The sequence below is a fragment of the Xenopus laevis genome, chromosome 4S, assembly GCF_017654675.1.
Source record: "Xenopus laevis strain J_2021 chromosome 4S, Xenopus_laevis_v10.1, whole genome shotgun sequence".
Classification (NCBI taxonomy): domain Eukaryota; kingdom Metazoa; phylum Chordata; class Amphibia; order Anura; family Pipidae; genus Xenopus; species Xenopus laevis.
Genome location: NC_054378.1, coordinates 26,330,387 through 26,347,617, shown reverse-complemented (window position 1 = coordinate 26,347,617; position 17,231 = coordinate 26,330,387). Strand labels below are relative to the sequence as shown.

General features: G+C 40.5%; 1 protein-coding gene across 7 annotated transcripts in view; it reads right to left on the bottom strand.

The window, feature by feature from the left end:
- lpcat2.S (lysophosphatidylcholine acyltransferase 2 S homeolog) overlaps positions 1–17,231 on the bottom strand; it is a 154,180-nt gene that overhangs the window by 60,202 nt on the left and 76,747 nt on the right. For all 7 annotated transcript variants that reach the window (XM_018260416.2, XM_018260419.2, XM_041561090.1 and 4 more), the window contains 3 exons: positions 12,298–12,356; positions 10,479–10,513; positions 7,434–7,488 (listed from right to left, as the gene is read on the bottom strand). In XM_018260416.2, coding sequence (XP_018115905.1) covers positions 7,434–7,488; positions 10,479–10,513; positions 12,298–12,356 — 149 coding nt within the window. The remainder of the gene's footprint in view (positions 1–7,433; positions 7,489–10,478; positions 10,514–12,297; positions 12,357–17,231) is intronic.

Sequence of the window (17,231 nt, the reverse complement as noted above, 5' to 3'; positions counted from 1 at the left end):
TTCGGGATCCGCATCTCTGGAGGGAGTTGAAGACGAACCGCCACCGGATTGATGATTTCAATGACAGGAAAAGGACCGATGAATCTGGGACCAAGCTTTGGGGTAGGAATCTTCAGGTGGATATTACGGGTGGAAAGCCAAACTTTGTCACCAGGAGCATAGGGTGGAGCGGAAACCCTCTTCTTGTCGGCAAACCTCTTCTGAACCAGGGAGCTCTTCTGCAGATTAGAGGCAACAGCAGCCCAAATAGCCATCATGTGGGCAGCCTGATCGTTGGCAGCAGGAACATTAGTGAGGAGAAGATCCTGAGGGAACGCCAAAGGATTCTGACCGTAGACACAGAAGAAAGGGGACTGATGCGAGGAAGAATGCAAAGCATTGTTATGGGCGAACTCAGCCCAGGGAAGGAGATCCGACCAGTCATCTTGGCACAGGGAAATATGGCAGCGAAGAAACTGTTCCAAAGCCTGGTTTACTCTCTCAGCAGCTCCATTGGACTGTGGGTGATAGGCAGAAGAAAATTGCAAAGAAATGTTGAGAGCTTTGCACAAGGATCTCCAGAATCTAGACATGAATTGTGAGCCACGGTCAGAGACGATCTCGGCAGGAAACCCATGGAGACGAAAAATATGTTGGATGAAAAGCTTGGAAAGTTCAGGAGCAGAGGGAAGTTTGTGGAGGGGAATGAAATGAGCCATTTTGCTGAACCTGTCAACGACAACCCAGATGACAGTGTGACCGGAGGAGACAGGCAGATCCACAATAAAATCCATGGCAAGATGAGTCCAAGGACGAGATGTAATGGGTAATGGAAGAAGGAGTCCTTTGGGAGGAGAATGTCCAGATTTGGAAATGGCACAGATGGTACAAGAAGAAACAAAATCTTTAACATCCTTTCTCATGGAAGGCCACCACACCAGGCGAGAAAGGAGTTCGGTAGTCTTCTCCACTCCGGGATGACCGGCCTGTTTGGAACTGTGAGTCTGGGATAGGATAGACTGGCGACAATCAGGAGGGACAAAGGCAACCCCTAGAGGAATATTGTCAGGAGCAGAAGCTTGAGCGGAAAGAATTTGCGAAGCCAAGGAGGGAAATAGGGCAGCGACGATCTTGGAGGAAGGCACAATGGGTTCAGGATCTTCGGAGCAGGGAACTTCAGGAAGAAAACTTCTTGACAAAGCATCAGCCTTTCTATTTCTAGAGCCAGGACGAAAGGTGATGACGAAGTTAAAACGGGAGAAGAACAGTGACCATCTGGCTTGTCGAGGATTCAAACGTTTGAGGGACTGGATAAATTCAAGGTTCTTATGGTCTGTAAAGATGGTCACGGGAATGGAGGATCCCTCCAGTAAATGTCTCCACTCCTCCAGGGCGAGTTTCACTGCAAATAACTCACGATTCCCCACATCGTAGTTCTGCTCGGAGGAGGAAAATTTCTTAGAAAAGAATGCACAGGGATGTAGCTTCCCATCCAAGGATGATCTCTATGACAAGACAGCTCCAACTCCCACATCTGAGGCGTCGACTTCGAGGAAGAAGGGAAGAAGAAGTTCGGGGTGTCTGAGAATAGGTGCAGAAGAAAAGGCAGTTTTCAAGGCTTCAAAGGCTTCCAAGGCTAGAGGAGGCCAGTGCTGTGGTTTACCCCCTTTGCGGATAAGGGCCAGGATAGGGGAGATCTTGGAAGAGAAACCCTTAATAAATTGTCTGTAATAGTTGGCAAAGCCAATAAATCTTTGGATAGCCTTGACACTTGTGGGGAGGGGCCAATCAAGAATTGCAGAAACCTTGGCTGGATCCATCTCGAAACCCTGCTGGGAGATGATGTACCCAAGAAAAGGGATAGAGGACACTTCAAACGAACACTTTTCCAATTTAGCGAAGAGATTATTCTTTCTAAGACGAAGAAGAACTTCCTTCACTTGGGAGCGATGCTCGTGGAGATTTTTGGAAAAGACAAGAATGTCATCCAGATAGACAACAACACTTTGCCCCAACAGGTCTCTGAATATATCATTCACGAACTCTTGGAAGACCGCGGGGGCATTACATAGTCCAAATGGCATGACTAGATATTCATAATGCCCATCTCGGGTATTGAAGGCGGTCTTCCATTCGTCCCCTTCACGAATTCTAATGAGGTTATAGGCACCCCGAAGATCCAGCTTGGTGAAGATCTTGGCCCCTCTTAACTGATCGAAGAGTTCGGAGATTAGGGGGAGAGGGTAACGGTTTTTAATGGTGATTTTGTTTAACCCCCTATAGTCGATGCATGGTCGCAGACCCCCGTCCTTCTTTTCGACAAAGAAAAATCCAGCACCAGCAGGGGAGGAAGAAGGGCGGATGAAGCCTCTTTGGAGATTCTCCCGAATGTAGGTCTTCATGGCAGCCGTCTCAGAGGGGGAAAGAGGATAGGTGCGACCCCGGGGAGGCATGGAACCAGGAAGAAGTTCGACCGGACAGTCATAGGGTCGATGAGGAGGAAGGGTCTCTGCTGAGCCCTTGTTGAAGACATCAGCAAAATCTTGATAGGTGGAAGGAAGGAACAACTTGGAAGAAACAGAAGAAACTTTGATAAGGGGTACAGCAGGCAAACAGTTCCGTTGGCAGTAGGGGCTCCAGCGGGAGACTTGAGTGGAGGACCAGTCAATGACTGGATTATGGGTGCACAACCAGGGGAGCCCCAAAATGAGTGGAGTTGAAGGGCAGTCAATGAGTAGAAAGGCCAATCTCTCCAGATGCATGGTGCCCACTCTAAAGGAAAGTTCAGCGGTGGTTTGGGAAATAATGGCCGAAGACAGAGGGCGGTCATCAATAGCTAAGACTCGCAGAGGAGAGGCCAAGGGTTGTAGGGGAACCGCATAACGAGCAGCAAAAATTCTGTCCATGAAATTTCCGGCAGCACCAGAGTCCAGGAAAGCTTGCACTGGGATCTTCTGGGAACCGAATTGGATCTGTGCCGGAAGAAGGAAACGTTGAGTAGAGGGTTGGGGAGAATGACAAACACCACCCAGATAGGTCTCCCCAAACCTACCTAGGTGCTGGCGTTTCCCGGCTTCACAGGACACTCATGGGCGAAGTGCGATTTGCCCCCACAATACAGGCATAGGCCGGCAGCCCTTCTCCGTAGCTTCTCCTGTTCGGAAAGACGAGCCCGTCCAATCTGCATGGGTTCCTCAGTAGATGGAACAGAGGGAGCAGAAGCCGCAGGAGTAGGAGAGGGGAAAGCAGAAGCCGGATTGAAGAGTAGGGGTCTGTGGAAGCGAGGAGCAAGGGTGGGTTGGAACTGGGGAAACTTCTTCGAACGCTCTCTGTCGAGCTCGAGTTGAAATTCCCTCTGTCGGGTGTCAACTTTTATAGCCAGCGCCACCAGATCCTCCCACCGAGAAGGAATTTCCCGGGAGACCAAGTCGTTTTTGATCCGCATGGCTAGGCCGTTGTAGAAGGCTGCATGGTACCCATCATTGTTCCAGGTGGTCTCCGCCACTAGGGTGCGGAACTCAATAGCGTACTCTGGAACAGAGCGAGTGCCTTGCTGAATCTGGAACAGGCGAGCAGAGGATGCCGTAGCTCGGCCAGGGGCATCAAAGACAACCCGAAGTTCACGGATGAAGGCACTGGCATTGTCAATCAAAGGGTCCCTCTTCTCCCACAGAGGTGATGCCCACTCCAAAGCCTTCCCCTGCAGGCGAGTAATCATGTACCCCACTTTAGCTTGTTCGGATGCGAACTGACCTGGCAGCAGGGCAAACTGGATCTCGCACTGGTTGATGAAACCTCTGCACGCATCAGGATCACCGCTGTAGAGGGGAGGCGCAGGAATGCGAGGTTCCGAAGGCTGAAGTGGGCTTGCAGGAACGGCCACAGGGACCGGGGCCACAGGTGACAATGCCGACAACTTGTCTAGGATAGCTTCCAGAGCCTGACCGAAGTGTGACTGCTGGGCTTCGTATGACTGCATGCGGGAAGCCAAACCGCGGATAGCGCCACCGACATCAGGTGGAGCTGGAGTCTCCTCCGAAGGGTCCATGGCCCAACTATACTGTAACGGGCCCGAAGGCACAGTAATAGTGTAGACCAAAGAGGAGACCAGACCAGGTTCGAGGTACAAAAGGGTTTATCCAAAGAATCGTCAAAATACAGGCAAAAGGTCAGACCAGGCAGAAGACAAGCAAAATCGAAGAACAGGCAGGAATCGGTACACAGGAATCAAATAGATAATAACACCCAGGAACTCAGTAGCAGGAACCTATAGTTGGGCAAGGACTGGAAGGGGAAGTAGGTTTAAATAGTCTCTGGGTTGGCGCCAAATTTTGACGCGCTTGCGTCAGACGCAGACGCCAGCGTCCTCACGCTGACGTCTTGACGCCGGCGCCCGATTCTGACGCCGGCGTCCGTTCCGTCGCCGACGACCAATCCGGGAGTGGGAAGAAGGTGAGGTCATAGAGCTGTGCCCAGCAGGAGCCATGTGGTGAGGCAGGTGGTCGCCATCTTGGACGCCATCTTGACGACTTGAGGTAGATTCCATTACAGGTGTACCTTTCATCATAGGCCTTGTTGACTCCTCTCCAATTGAAACGTTTATGGTTGTGGCTAAAAAGTTCAATTTTAGTTTCATCACTCCAAATGACTTTGTGCCAGAAGGTTTGAGGCTTGTCTCTGTGCTGTTTGGCATATTGTAAGCGGGATAATTTGTGGCATTTGCATAGTAATGGCTTTCTTCTGGTCACTCGACCATGCAGCCCATCTTTCTTCAAGTGCCTCCTTATTGTGCATCTTGAAACAGCCACACCATATTTTTTTCAGAGAGTCCTGTATTTCACCTGAAATTATTTGTGGGTTTTTCCTTGTATCCCGAACAATTTTTCTGGCAGTTCTGGCTGAAATTTTAGATGGTCTACCTGACCGTGGTTTGGTTTCAACTGAACCCCTAATTTTCCACTTCTTAGTTAGAGTTTCAACACTGCTGATTGGCATTCTAAATTCATTTGATATTTTCTTATATCGCTTTCCTGTTTTATAGAGTTCAACTATCTTTTCCCGCAGATCCTTTGACAATTCTTTTGCTTTCCCCATGACTTAGAATCCAAAAAACATCAGTGCAGCACTGGATGAAAGATGCAAGGTTCTGTCAGGAGTCATTAACCTTTTATACACACAAACTAATTACAAGCAAACAGATCACAGTTGAAGATGGTTACCTTTAATAGCCAAGTTGTGTGCATATTATCAGGTAAAATCACCAGGGTATGTAAACTTTTGATCAGGGTAATTTGGGTAGTTTGTGTAGTGATTAAAACACAGTAAACACAGTTGTTTAACAATAAATGGCTTCAGCAAACCACTAAAATGAGTGAAAGAAAAGTTTTTGTGTTATTCATATTTTCAGAAAAATGGTTAAGAAATCATAAATTCTGCCAGGGTATGTAAACTTATGACTATGAGCACAACTGTATATATAGGTTATATTTAGCCTGAAAGAACTATTTTACTATGTAATTTTGCCTTTCATTGGAAGATCCACACTATCTCTATAAACTTTTAGCAGTGGAATGGCCACAGTAAGATACAATATATTGCAGCTGCGTATTAGTTACACAGGGTCCCTTATAGTCCCTGGGCCCCAAAGCAGTTGTAGAGCCTGTTCCCTCTATAGTTTTACCCCTGCTTTTCAGTAAAATGATTGTTGAGTGTGTCATAGAAGCTGTGGTTGAAAAAAATACATCCAACAAGTTCAACCTTTGGTCCTTGCAAAACCTACCACCCTGCTTGTTGATCATTTTTATAGCATAAGCAGGGGGCATGGACAAAGATCCTCAGTAACAAACACTTGTACAATTTGCTATGCTATCACATTTTAGCAAATCACTGACTGAAAATCACTGAAATTATCCCTAGTACAGAGAATAAATGTCTCTCATGGCACATAAGTATTTGTGACATATACACATATAAAAAATATAAAAAAAAAGACTTATGTCTATTAAAGAATGAGAACAGTTATCTGGTTTGTGCACAAAATGTTATAATTATATTACAAACGCAATTCTGTATACTTTAACAAGCAATCTGTCTCAGAAATATATAACATTCATGTAACAGATGCACTTATAAGTAATGTTACTTACAGAATGAATTATATATAAAAAAAACTTGGACAGAATATATAATGGTGTAACTAACTAGTGTATGCCAAGCTAGATTGTAATGACAAAGATGTACAGGATTCATTCTATCAACAAAATGAAAACTCAGTTTCACAAAACCGATAAAATATAGATTCTGTGAAGCAATACTGTCAGTCACCTCACTGAACCAATAAGTGCGGTACTTTCAGTCACAGAGTGTGGAGTATTTTGATAATTAAACAGAAATTGGCATAGTGTTCTACAGACTCTCGGAGGAAGTGACACTTAGACAATTTTACTAGTACCCCAGATGTTTTTAATTTTAATAAAACCTTATCTAACAGAGCCAAGAGCTCTTCAACAGATGAACCTGTAATCAAAATGTCATCCAGAAAACAGACCACATGATCTGCATAATCTGATCCATTGCATGATGAAAAATGCTTGTGCTGTTGATACTCCAAATGGCAAGCACTGGTATTGAAACAAACTTTTGTGGTGTGTGTTGATGGTAAGATATGGCTTTGAATCTAGATCCAGCTCTAGCTGTTGATCGGTATTTGATAAATCAATTTTGCTAAAGTATTTACCTTCAGCAAGTGTAGCAAACAAGTCCTCATTATTTGGAAGTGGGTACGGTTCTGGTTCTACACAGCTATTGACAGTGACTTTGTAGTCACCACAAAGTCTAATAGTTTTGTCCTTTTTGGGAACCAATACGATTGGGGCAGCCTAGTTTCTGTATTTAACACATGATACAATACCATAACGTTCCATTCTTTCTAGTTATTTCTCCACAGGTTCTTTAGGGGAATATGGCAAGGGACGTGGCTTATGAAAAATTGAGTTTGCATCTGAATTTACTGTGATAGTTGCTTTTAGCCCCTTCATAGTGCCAAATCCTTCCTTAAAGAGAAAGTCATGCTTACGCAACACCTGTTCTAAATTTTTGTGAAAGGTAGCTGGAGTTTGTTTGAATATTTTAGCCCAATTTAGATGTATGCGCTTCATGCGTTTCTTCATGCGTTTCTACCCAAAAGGGTGGGCCTGTTATCTTTCACAAATACTAAGGCTGACCTTCATATGTGCTTCCAAGCACAGAAATCTTCTCTCCAGTATAAGAAGTGAGATGTAAATGTGAGTTCTGCAATGCAATTCTACTTAAGCATAAAACATAAATAAATGCATTTGCTGTATACACCCCATATTTCTCAAGCAACTGAATTGTCTTCGGTTATAGCAAAATATTTTTTAAAAATTTCACCTCAATTATAATTTCTTAAACAGTTGAAATATGTAGCCACTTACCTCTACAGTTACATTTGTCCAGATCTGACACAAAGTTAATAATAGAAGCTTTTCACTGAGAACACAATACAAAAAAATAACGTTTACAATTAGAATGTGTTACTTTTATAAGTAATCAACAATTTCACTTTAATTTAATGAACTGAGCTCTGAAAATAATTTTAATGCAATAGCAAAACCCATTGGTGTACAACTCTGTATCAGCACTTTAAACAGATGAACATAATTACATGTTCCTCCATTTGAGCATTGTCCACAGCTGTTACATAGCAAGATCACCCTTGACTGGTAGTATATCAGGGATGGCTGGAGGGCGACCTTCTGATATGTGCTTTTGGATACTTCGAAACCAAGAATAAAGGATTTTCAGGCGAGGTAATCTTGGTTTAACACAGCTAGACAAAATATATGCAATTTTGCTCTACGGGAGAGTTGCAATTACTCTAGTGGCTAGATTTCTCAAAATATGAGATTAGAGTTTACCAGAGAAAACTACACCCACTTTTTGTTTATTTCTATTGGATTTTTAGAAGTGTATTTATCAAATAAAAATCCCATTGGAATGAACAGAAAATGGGTAATACTTTGGTAAACCTGCTTTTATGTGTTATGCATTTTGTTTATAAGTATATACTGTATAATACACTTCGCTAATCTAAGGGCAAAATTATTTGCATACAGACACAAGTAAGAAAAACTGGCAGCTGAATGTATAGATTTGACAAGCTATAATTATAATGTTAGTTCTGAATATGTTTTTAGTAAAATTGAAACCATTTTCAGAAAAATGCAGCAAACTGAAGGCACCAGGCCCATATAATTATTATACACTATTCCTATATATACTGCTCACACACTTGGTAAAGTTTTTAATATATATCTAAAAGGAACCTCAATACCCTCATCCAATCTCACTTCTTACCTTTAAATAATCCCAAAAGAGGAGAAAAACCCTAACAAACAGATCAAACTATAGGACTATATAACTTTTGAACTATTTCCTAAAATATTAGCCAGTCAGCGGATGCTTATTCTCCCATAGCTCATTCAGAAAGTCCAAGTGACCTTAGTAAGTAAGGGCTGCAAGAAAAAAACTCTAACATAATCAAATGTTTTAATAAAAATGTTCAATAAGCCCACATAATAGGTCAGACCACCTGGACTGATACATATACAGTCTTTTGCATAATCACAAAATTCCGAGGCCCTTATTTGCAAGCTTTAAATATCCGGTAAAGAACACCCTCCACTTATTTAACATAACCAGGGCAGTCCAACAAGTCAATAGCAGCCACCAATGGAATAAGACAGGGGTGCCCCTTTAACCTCTACTTTATGCCCTGAGTAATGAGCACTTAGTTCCAACAAGAAAAAAACAGACTAAAATCAAGTGAGTTGAAGTGGGAGAAGCATGCTACAAGATTGGAGACTTTTCAATTGATGTCATATTAAGCCTTATGATACCCCACATTTCCAATCCAATGCTACAAAAGACCAAAGTCCATCAACTCAGTGCCCATACATAAATATACTCTCAGACATAAAAGACATACACACACTACATAAAACCTTGGAAAACTATAGAACTCTTTCAGGATATAAAGTTAATGTCACTAAAACAGAGGCTCTAATCATCCATATTCAACACAATAGTGGAAACACCACAGACCAAACTAACTATAAATATAAAAACAATTATATTTCATATTTAATGACTCACAATCCTAATTTTTCAGATTTATTCACTAAAGCTATACCCCTTGTTCAAGTGGTCAAAGCTATGCTTCACAAATAGTCCAATTATTTTATAAAATATACCATGCCTCAAGCAAGGACCTAAGTTGTCCCAAAAGCTTCCATTCTATAATCTACTTAGTTAGCGAATAAAAGTTTTTTTCTGGTTTTGATGTATGTATGATGTATGCGGTTCAACCCTCTGCTGTTACAATTCTTTGTTTCCAAGATGTCATGCACCATTTCCACTTCAGGCACATGTGGAGCTTTCTGCTGTCTGGCAGTATTTAAATCCAGTTTCCCACCATGCATCTTAAACACTGGATCATATCACTGTATCCCTATTAGAAATCACTGTAGTAGAATATTAAAACAACTGAGCAAGGCTGCAAACATCTCCAAATTGATCCCTGCACCTCTCCCATTGACTTAAACAGTAGATCGGCAGGTTTTAGGTGGCAAAATGGTCAAATTTGAATTCAGAGCATGATAAATCTCAAAAATTTAATTCAAATTTTTTAAAAAAACTCTAATCAAGTTTGGATAACTCCTTAATCAGATTTGACAGTTTTGACAATAAAAAAATTTGAATTCGAATTTTCAATTCGACCCTTGATAAATTTGCCCGTTAGTATGCAGTCATTAAAAATAATAATTGTCTGTTATAAATTAAGAACTAATTTTATTATGTATTTAAAAAATCTATATGCTTTATTGTATCCATCTTTGTAATTATTCTACTCAGTAATTTCTCTGCTTCTCAGTAAATAGCCCTCTAAAAAAATCTTACCTTTACTATGCAATATTGAGAAACATTCTAAAAAATAAATCTACTGGATAATGTTGCAAAATACATATATGAATATAAATCTGCAAGTTTTCCCTTTGTTAGTATTAATTTATTTTTCAGTATTCCTGTTTTCCTCCCATACTCCAAAAACATGCTGGCTTCTCATGAAATGTACCCTACTGTGTGTTGTATAAATGTTGTAGATGCCTAAATTGTGAGCTCCACTGCTCAGGGTTAATGATGAACAATGTCTGTAAACTGTGAGTAAATGTGCCAACTAGTGATGGGCGAAAGAGTAGATTCTATGGGCATCATTTTCACTGTGAATCTTGGTGAAAAATTTTACTTATCACTATAGTTATAAAGGCCAAATTGAATAATCTGCAAGCACCAGATTATCATACATAATTGTCATCATAATTTATTTATATGCAAGAGTTTACAATCGAATGTACAAAGTACAACAAAACAACAGGCTTCAATATTTTTCTTTTTGCATATATTTATTTGATTCTACTTACACTGTGTATCCCTGCCAAGTCCAGGTGACTGTATCCTACAAAACAAAATTGCATAATCATCTACTACACAATATCAACTGACAAAATTTTTTGTGGAACAGAGATCAAAAAATTCAACTGGCCCTGAACAGCAACAGTTGGCAACCCTAGGCATTCCTGCTGTTTTGCCATTGCCTTATGGTTCATATTCCTGCTCCTGTTTTCCCTCTTCCTGTCTAAGCTCTCAGAGAGCATGTGTGGAGCAGGGCTGTGGTACCTGCCATGTTGTAATAAAGGTACCAAAGTAACTGTACATGTCTGACTGATTCACCTGAACTAACATAGCAGTATCATTAACACTACATCAACACTACAGGTTCTTAATTGGAAGTTCTTACACATGGCTGAGAAATATAATGCTGCACTGATAATGATTCTAGGGAAGGAAAAGCATGCAAACATAAATATGATAATTTTAGGTGATATGGCTATTCCTATTGTAGTTACCTGCTTGTGTGGTCATTTTGGTTAAGGGCATTACTGTTGTTTTGCTATTGCATTATGATTCATATTCCTGTCTAAGCTAGGAGGAAGCATGAAGCAGGCCAGACCTATCTGCCATGTTGTAATAAATGAACCAGAAGTTACTGTGATTGTCTAGCTGCTTTACCAGAACTAACACAGCAGAATCATTTAACCCATCTCTAGCCAAGCAGTTTATCACACTTTTGTCAATCACGATCACCATGACATAGCCCCGTCCCTGATGTAACAACCAACCCCCCCCCCACAGCATCACAACCTCCATTGTGCCACGGCCTCACTCCTGTCCGGGCCAAAAGGTGGCAACCCTAGTGACATCATCCAGCCTGGTTACAGGCTGAAGAGCAATCTGATTGGCTGGAAGCCCCATTGCATCTCTGGGAGAGGAGGAGGACTCAACCCAAGGGAGTGCCTTGCTTTGGAGCCAAATTTGTAGGGTTACAGAGAGAGCTTATGAAGGAGCCCCTGCTGCAGCAGCCAGCCAGAGTCAGATCTGGGAAGAGTAAAAGTGCATCATGTAAAGTAACGGAGCTACAATAATAAGTGAGACTGCATTTTTGCTCAGGTGGGACAGCTTTAAGCTTCAGTCTAGAGGGAGAGGTTGCCCTGCATTCAGTTCAGCTGTTGGATGCCTGTTGCAACCCCTGTGTGTCTCCAGTATGAGGACAGGTGTTTCTCGTGAGCCTACCATGTGGGAGCTACAGTTGATATCCTAAGAGAGAGGTATATTGGGGCAGGTAGTGCTACCTGGGGAATAAGATCTCTAGGGGAAAGAGACATTTCATGTGACTTGAACTGTGTTGTCTACCTGGAGTGAAGTAGAGACTGTGCTAGGTGCTAGACAGACCTAATGTAAGAATATTATTGCACTGCACTCAATCCATTTTTCCTTATTCGTTATATAAAGTTCATCTTGGTTTATTGCAACTGTGTGTTTTATTTTCCTAGTGGAATCCCCCTGAGGTGTGTTCCTCATTGCCCACTAGGTGCAGGCACTGCACTATAAACGCAAGTTCCCAGTATCTCTTCAGCAGAGAAGGACCCTGGATTGCAAAAGGGTTTATTTGCTTTTTAAGAGAGTATGATCCAATTCTACAAGAAGTATGGTAAGAAAATGGTTACAAAACCTTTCTGTACGAAATAACATTTGTAATTATTCAATCTTTCACATTCCATTGTTTAATAGCGTGCAATCATGAGTTTGCCTCACTTTCCAGGAATTCTCATACATTGTTTATTCATTTGAATTCCAATCTTAACAATGCATTTCTATTTAATTAGATCACATTATACACACCAGAGTGTTTGGATATTTCAGAAGTATTGGTTGAACAGCAACCCCAGGGTGAAATGCACCTAAAGCAGAACAATACAAAGATACACATCAAAAACTTTAAAAAATTTTTAGGTCAGTTAAGTAAAATTATATATCTATCTATCTATCTCTATCTATCTATCTCTATCTCTATCTCTATCTATCTATCTCTATCTCTATCTCTATCTCTATCTCTATCTATATCTCTCTATATCTATCTATATCTATATCTATCTATATCTATCTATATCTATCTATATCTATATCTATCTATATCTATATCTATCTCTCTATCTATCTATATCTATATCTATCTCTCTATCTATCTATATCTATATCTATCTATATCTATCTATATCTATCTATATCTATCTATATCTATCTCTCTATCTCTCTATATCTATCTATATCTCTCTATATCTATCTCTCTATCTATCTATATCTATCTCTCTATCTATCTATATCTATCTCTCTATCTCTCTATCTCTCTATCTCTCTATCTCTCTATCTCTCTATCTATCTATCTATCTATCTATCTATCTATCTATCTATCTATCTATCTATCTAGTTAGTCCATTCGTGGAGCGCACACCATGTGATATATGGTTACCTGGGTGCCAGTCTAAATATGAACAATAAAGTAAATCCAGAGGTGACGGCACTTGCAGGAAAAATTGCAACAATACAATAGAGTGATACCATGAGGGATTACAATAAACCCTCATGGTTTCACTCAATTGTATTGTTGCAAGTGCCGTCACCTCTGGATTTACTATATGTGTGTGTGTGTGTGTGTGTGTGTGTGTGTGTGTGTGTGTGTGTGTGTGTGTGTGTGTGTGTGTGTTGTGTGTGTGTGTGTGTGTGTGTGTGTGTGTGTGTGTGTGTGTGTATATAAGCAAAGTATGGAGCGCACAACCAAAAGAATAGCGAGGTATGGGTGCCAGAGCAAAATTAAAAATAATTGTACAATAGCGCTGGTGTCGGCACTCCCAAAACATCAAAATCAAAGAAGCAAAAGTGATGGTTAGAGCAGGTTTATTCAATGTTTCGGTTCTATATTAGAAGGTTCTAATATAGAACCGAAACGTCGAATAAACCTGCTCTAACCATCACTTTTGCTTCTTTGATTTTGATGTTTTGGGAGTGCCGACACCAACGCTCATTGTACAATTATATATATATATATATATATATATATAGACAAATACAAGAGGTCCTCTGCACTCAACGCATTATCAAGATATTTAAGACAGCCTTAACCAACTAATAAATGGCTTACCCTTTAAACAAAACAGGGATTATGACTATGAAGATTTTCATTCATCCAGGTCATGGTATATCTAGTATAGGTAAATCTGAAAACAACTGAGTAATCAAAGAAGACGTTTCACTACTCATCCAAGCAGCTTCTTCAATAACTGACTGGTGTTGGAAATTCTCGGCATATAAACTCTTCCACTAATCCAATCCCAATGGCACATTGTAACTCTTCAAATAGGTGACATCTGAAGCAATTCACAGAGGTGTTGATTCTGTGTAGTAATGAAACGCGTAGGCTTTTATAGCTGCACACCCACTGTTAAAATGCTTTCACACTGTGTGATAAAATAAAGCCGACTTGATATTACCCAGCGTCTTCATACGGAACAGTCATCGCTACAAGCGAGCACCATATTGTGCAAAGTAAATGCTGTCAATGCTGCCCACTCTCAACAGAGGAGGCTAAAGCCACTGATGCAAAGAGAATAGCGGATTTCTGCAAGGATGTACATTGTACATCCTTGGCAGCTAAAGCCCCTGCCTGCCAGCACGTACGCCTTCTGTGTTTGGCAGGCAAAAGGTTAAAGTAAGGCATTTTTTTAGTAGCGTTAGGCACAAAATGTCTCAATGTCCTAAATATATTGATAATGTGTTGACCTCTTGTATTTGTCTATATGTATTTTGTGGTCAAAGCCTCATTGCACCCCCACTTAATGGTTTTAAAAAATTAGTGGCAAGCACAACTTTCCCTTGTTTGTTATAATGTGTGTGTGGTGTGCGTGGTTTATTTTAGCCATTATGGAGTAGCCACAAGCTATGTACGGCAGTGCATAATGAAGCATTGGCCATTGGTTCAGAGTGATGAGAGCCTACATAAAAAGCTACCCCATAGACCAAAATTTAGCTGCAAACAGGGGAGGAGTCTTAAAGAGAATTTAAGTCCAGCAGATCCCGTAGCGAAATATATTATACCCCAGAAACAGCATTTTCTATTAGAGCGCCCTGATGTATACAAATACAGCGGTTGTGACTGTGTGTCGCCCAAGGGGTAAATGGCCAATTGGTCTTGAGTTGCTTCCTAAATTAAATCAAATAAGTTATCACATATTGCTACCAATATATGACAGTATAGTAAAAGTTTTGTTAGATTGCCACATCATAAAAGAATGTTCAAGGCAAATGTAACTATATGAATTTAATTTAGGTTACTATGTGTCTGTCGCTCTTGGTTACAAAGTGTACAATTTGTATATGTTTGCAGGTTTTACATGAATGGATTTAATGAATGGACTTTTTTCACTTTTGAACAATCACTTTCTCCACTGAACAGTGGCACCTTGTGGTGAGAATGAAATAAAGCAAGTTACTTATTTAATGAAGTATTTACTTTAAAATGCTAATGATTTACATTCACACATGTATGACATCATGTTTGGCGCCTCCTTTTTTAGCTAAAGGGCAAGGGCTAATAGTATATAACAGTCACTTTTTGCACTTGTACTTTATCCTTGATAAAGGCCATAATGAGGGCTGAAACATTGGTATCACAATCTAAATACGTTCACAGAATTGGAGTGCGGGTCCTTTGAAGAATAATATATACAATTTTGCCCCAGCACCCGGAGTAAGCTGAAAGACAGGTTTTGAGTGCAAGCATTTGGAATATATATATATATATATATATATATATATATATATATATATATATATATATATATATATATATATATATATTGAAATTGGAGTTACTAAGAGAAACAGCCAAGAATGCAGTGCTTGCTGCTAATTGTGCTTTATTGCCACGACATGTTTCGGGCTCAAGGCCCTTTATCAAGTGTTAACACACCCGGGTGTATTCAGATGTAAGGGATGTGTAATGTGTGGCACATTAATCCTAGGTACTCATTTCAGTCACCCACACACGGGTAAGAAATATATGGTTAGACAGAGGATGAACTGTGAGACCACTATGGTGGTATACATCATTAAATGCCCCTGTGGATTGCTCTATTGTGGAAAAACGACAAGGCAGCTGAAGGAGAGAATTGGCATGCATCGGTCGAGTATTAGGGCTGCGTTAAATCCTGAGAGAATAAAGATTGAGGGGAAACAGGACATAGCCCAACAGCCAGTTGCCAAACATTGGGCTGATGCTAGACATGATGCCTCATCCTTCAGATGCATGCCAATCGAACAAATTAGAGCACATCCCAGGGGTGGTGACATTGAAAAAAAGCTATGACAGAGAGAGGCTTTTTGGATTTATGAGCTAAACTGTATGAGTCTGAATGGCATGAATGGGCAGGTCAATTTGAGCTGTTTTCTCACATAATTATACCTAGTGGGAATATTTATTCGTTAGGTTAACCTAAAGAAAGGGATCAGTAATATATGCTAGTAGCTAGAAAGATGACTCTAAGAATACCGATGTGGTTGTTACAGTAACAGATTGAGTCTTTTTAATTGATACTATTTTGTTTCTTATTTTTTCCTTTTTAGGATTTGTAGCAATTGGATGTTATGGACATTGTAACACAAACTTTTAAAGCACACTGGGGACACCTTGTGGATGTAATGTAGTTTTACAATTCATTTATGTGATTATGTGTTATTTAATGTTTGGTTTTATCACATTTTGTATCATCCTTGAAAAAGGTCCCAACAGGGACCGAAACGTTGGATAAAGATGCAATAAAAGATTATTTATTTTCACATCAAAAGGAGTGCTGGTCTATGAAACATTGGTGTATACAAGAATTACCGTGCATACAAGAATTACCTTGCACCCCTACCTTCATTAAGATTGATTTTGGAGTGCGGATACTCACCTAGAAGATATATATATATATATACACTATACAGTGGTGTGAAAAACTATTTGCCCCCTTCCTGATTTCTTATTCTTTTGCATGTTTGTCACACAAATGTTTCTGCTCATCAAAAACCATTAACTATTAGTCAAAGATAACATAATTGAACACAAAATGCAGTTTTTAAATGAAGGTTTACGTTATTAAGGGAGAAACAAAACTCCAAATCTACATGGGCCTGTGTGAAAAAGTGACTGCCCCCCTTGTTAAAAAATAACTTAACTGTGGTTTATCACACCAGAGTTCAATTTCAAAGGTTATAAAGCCATTTCTAAAGCTTTGGGACTCCAGCGAACCACAGTGAGAGCCATTATCCACAAATGGCAAAAACATGGAACAGTGGTGAACCTTCCCAGGAGTGGCCGGCCGACCAAAATGACCCCAAGAGCGCAGAGACTACTCATCCGAGAGGCCACAAAAGACCCCAGGGCAACATCTAAAGAACTGCAGGCCTCACTTGCCTCAATTAAGGTCAGTGTTCACGACTCCACCATAAGAAAGAGACTGGGCAAAAACGGCCTGCATGGCAGATTTCCAAGGCGCAAACCACTTTTAAGCAAAAAGAACATTAAGGCTCGTCTCAATTTTGCTAAAAAACATCTCAATGATTGCCAAGACTTTTGGGAAAATACCTTGTGGACCGACGAGACAAAAGTTGAACTTTTTGGAAGGTGCGCGTCCCGTTACATCTGGCGTAAAAGTAACACAGCATTTCAGAAAAAGAACATCATACCAACAGTAAAATATGGTGGTGGTAGTGTGATGGTCTGGGGTTGTTTTGCTGCT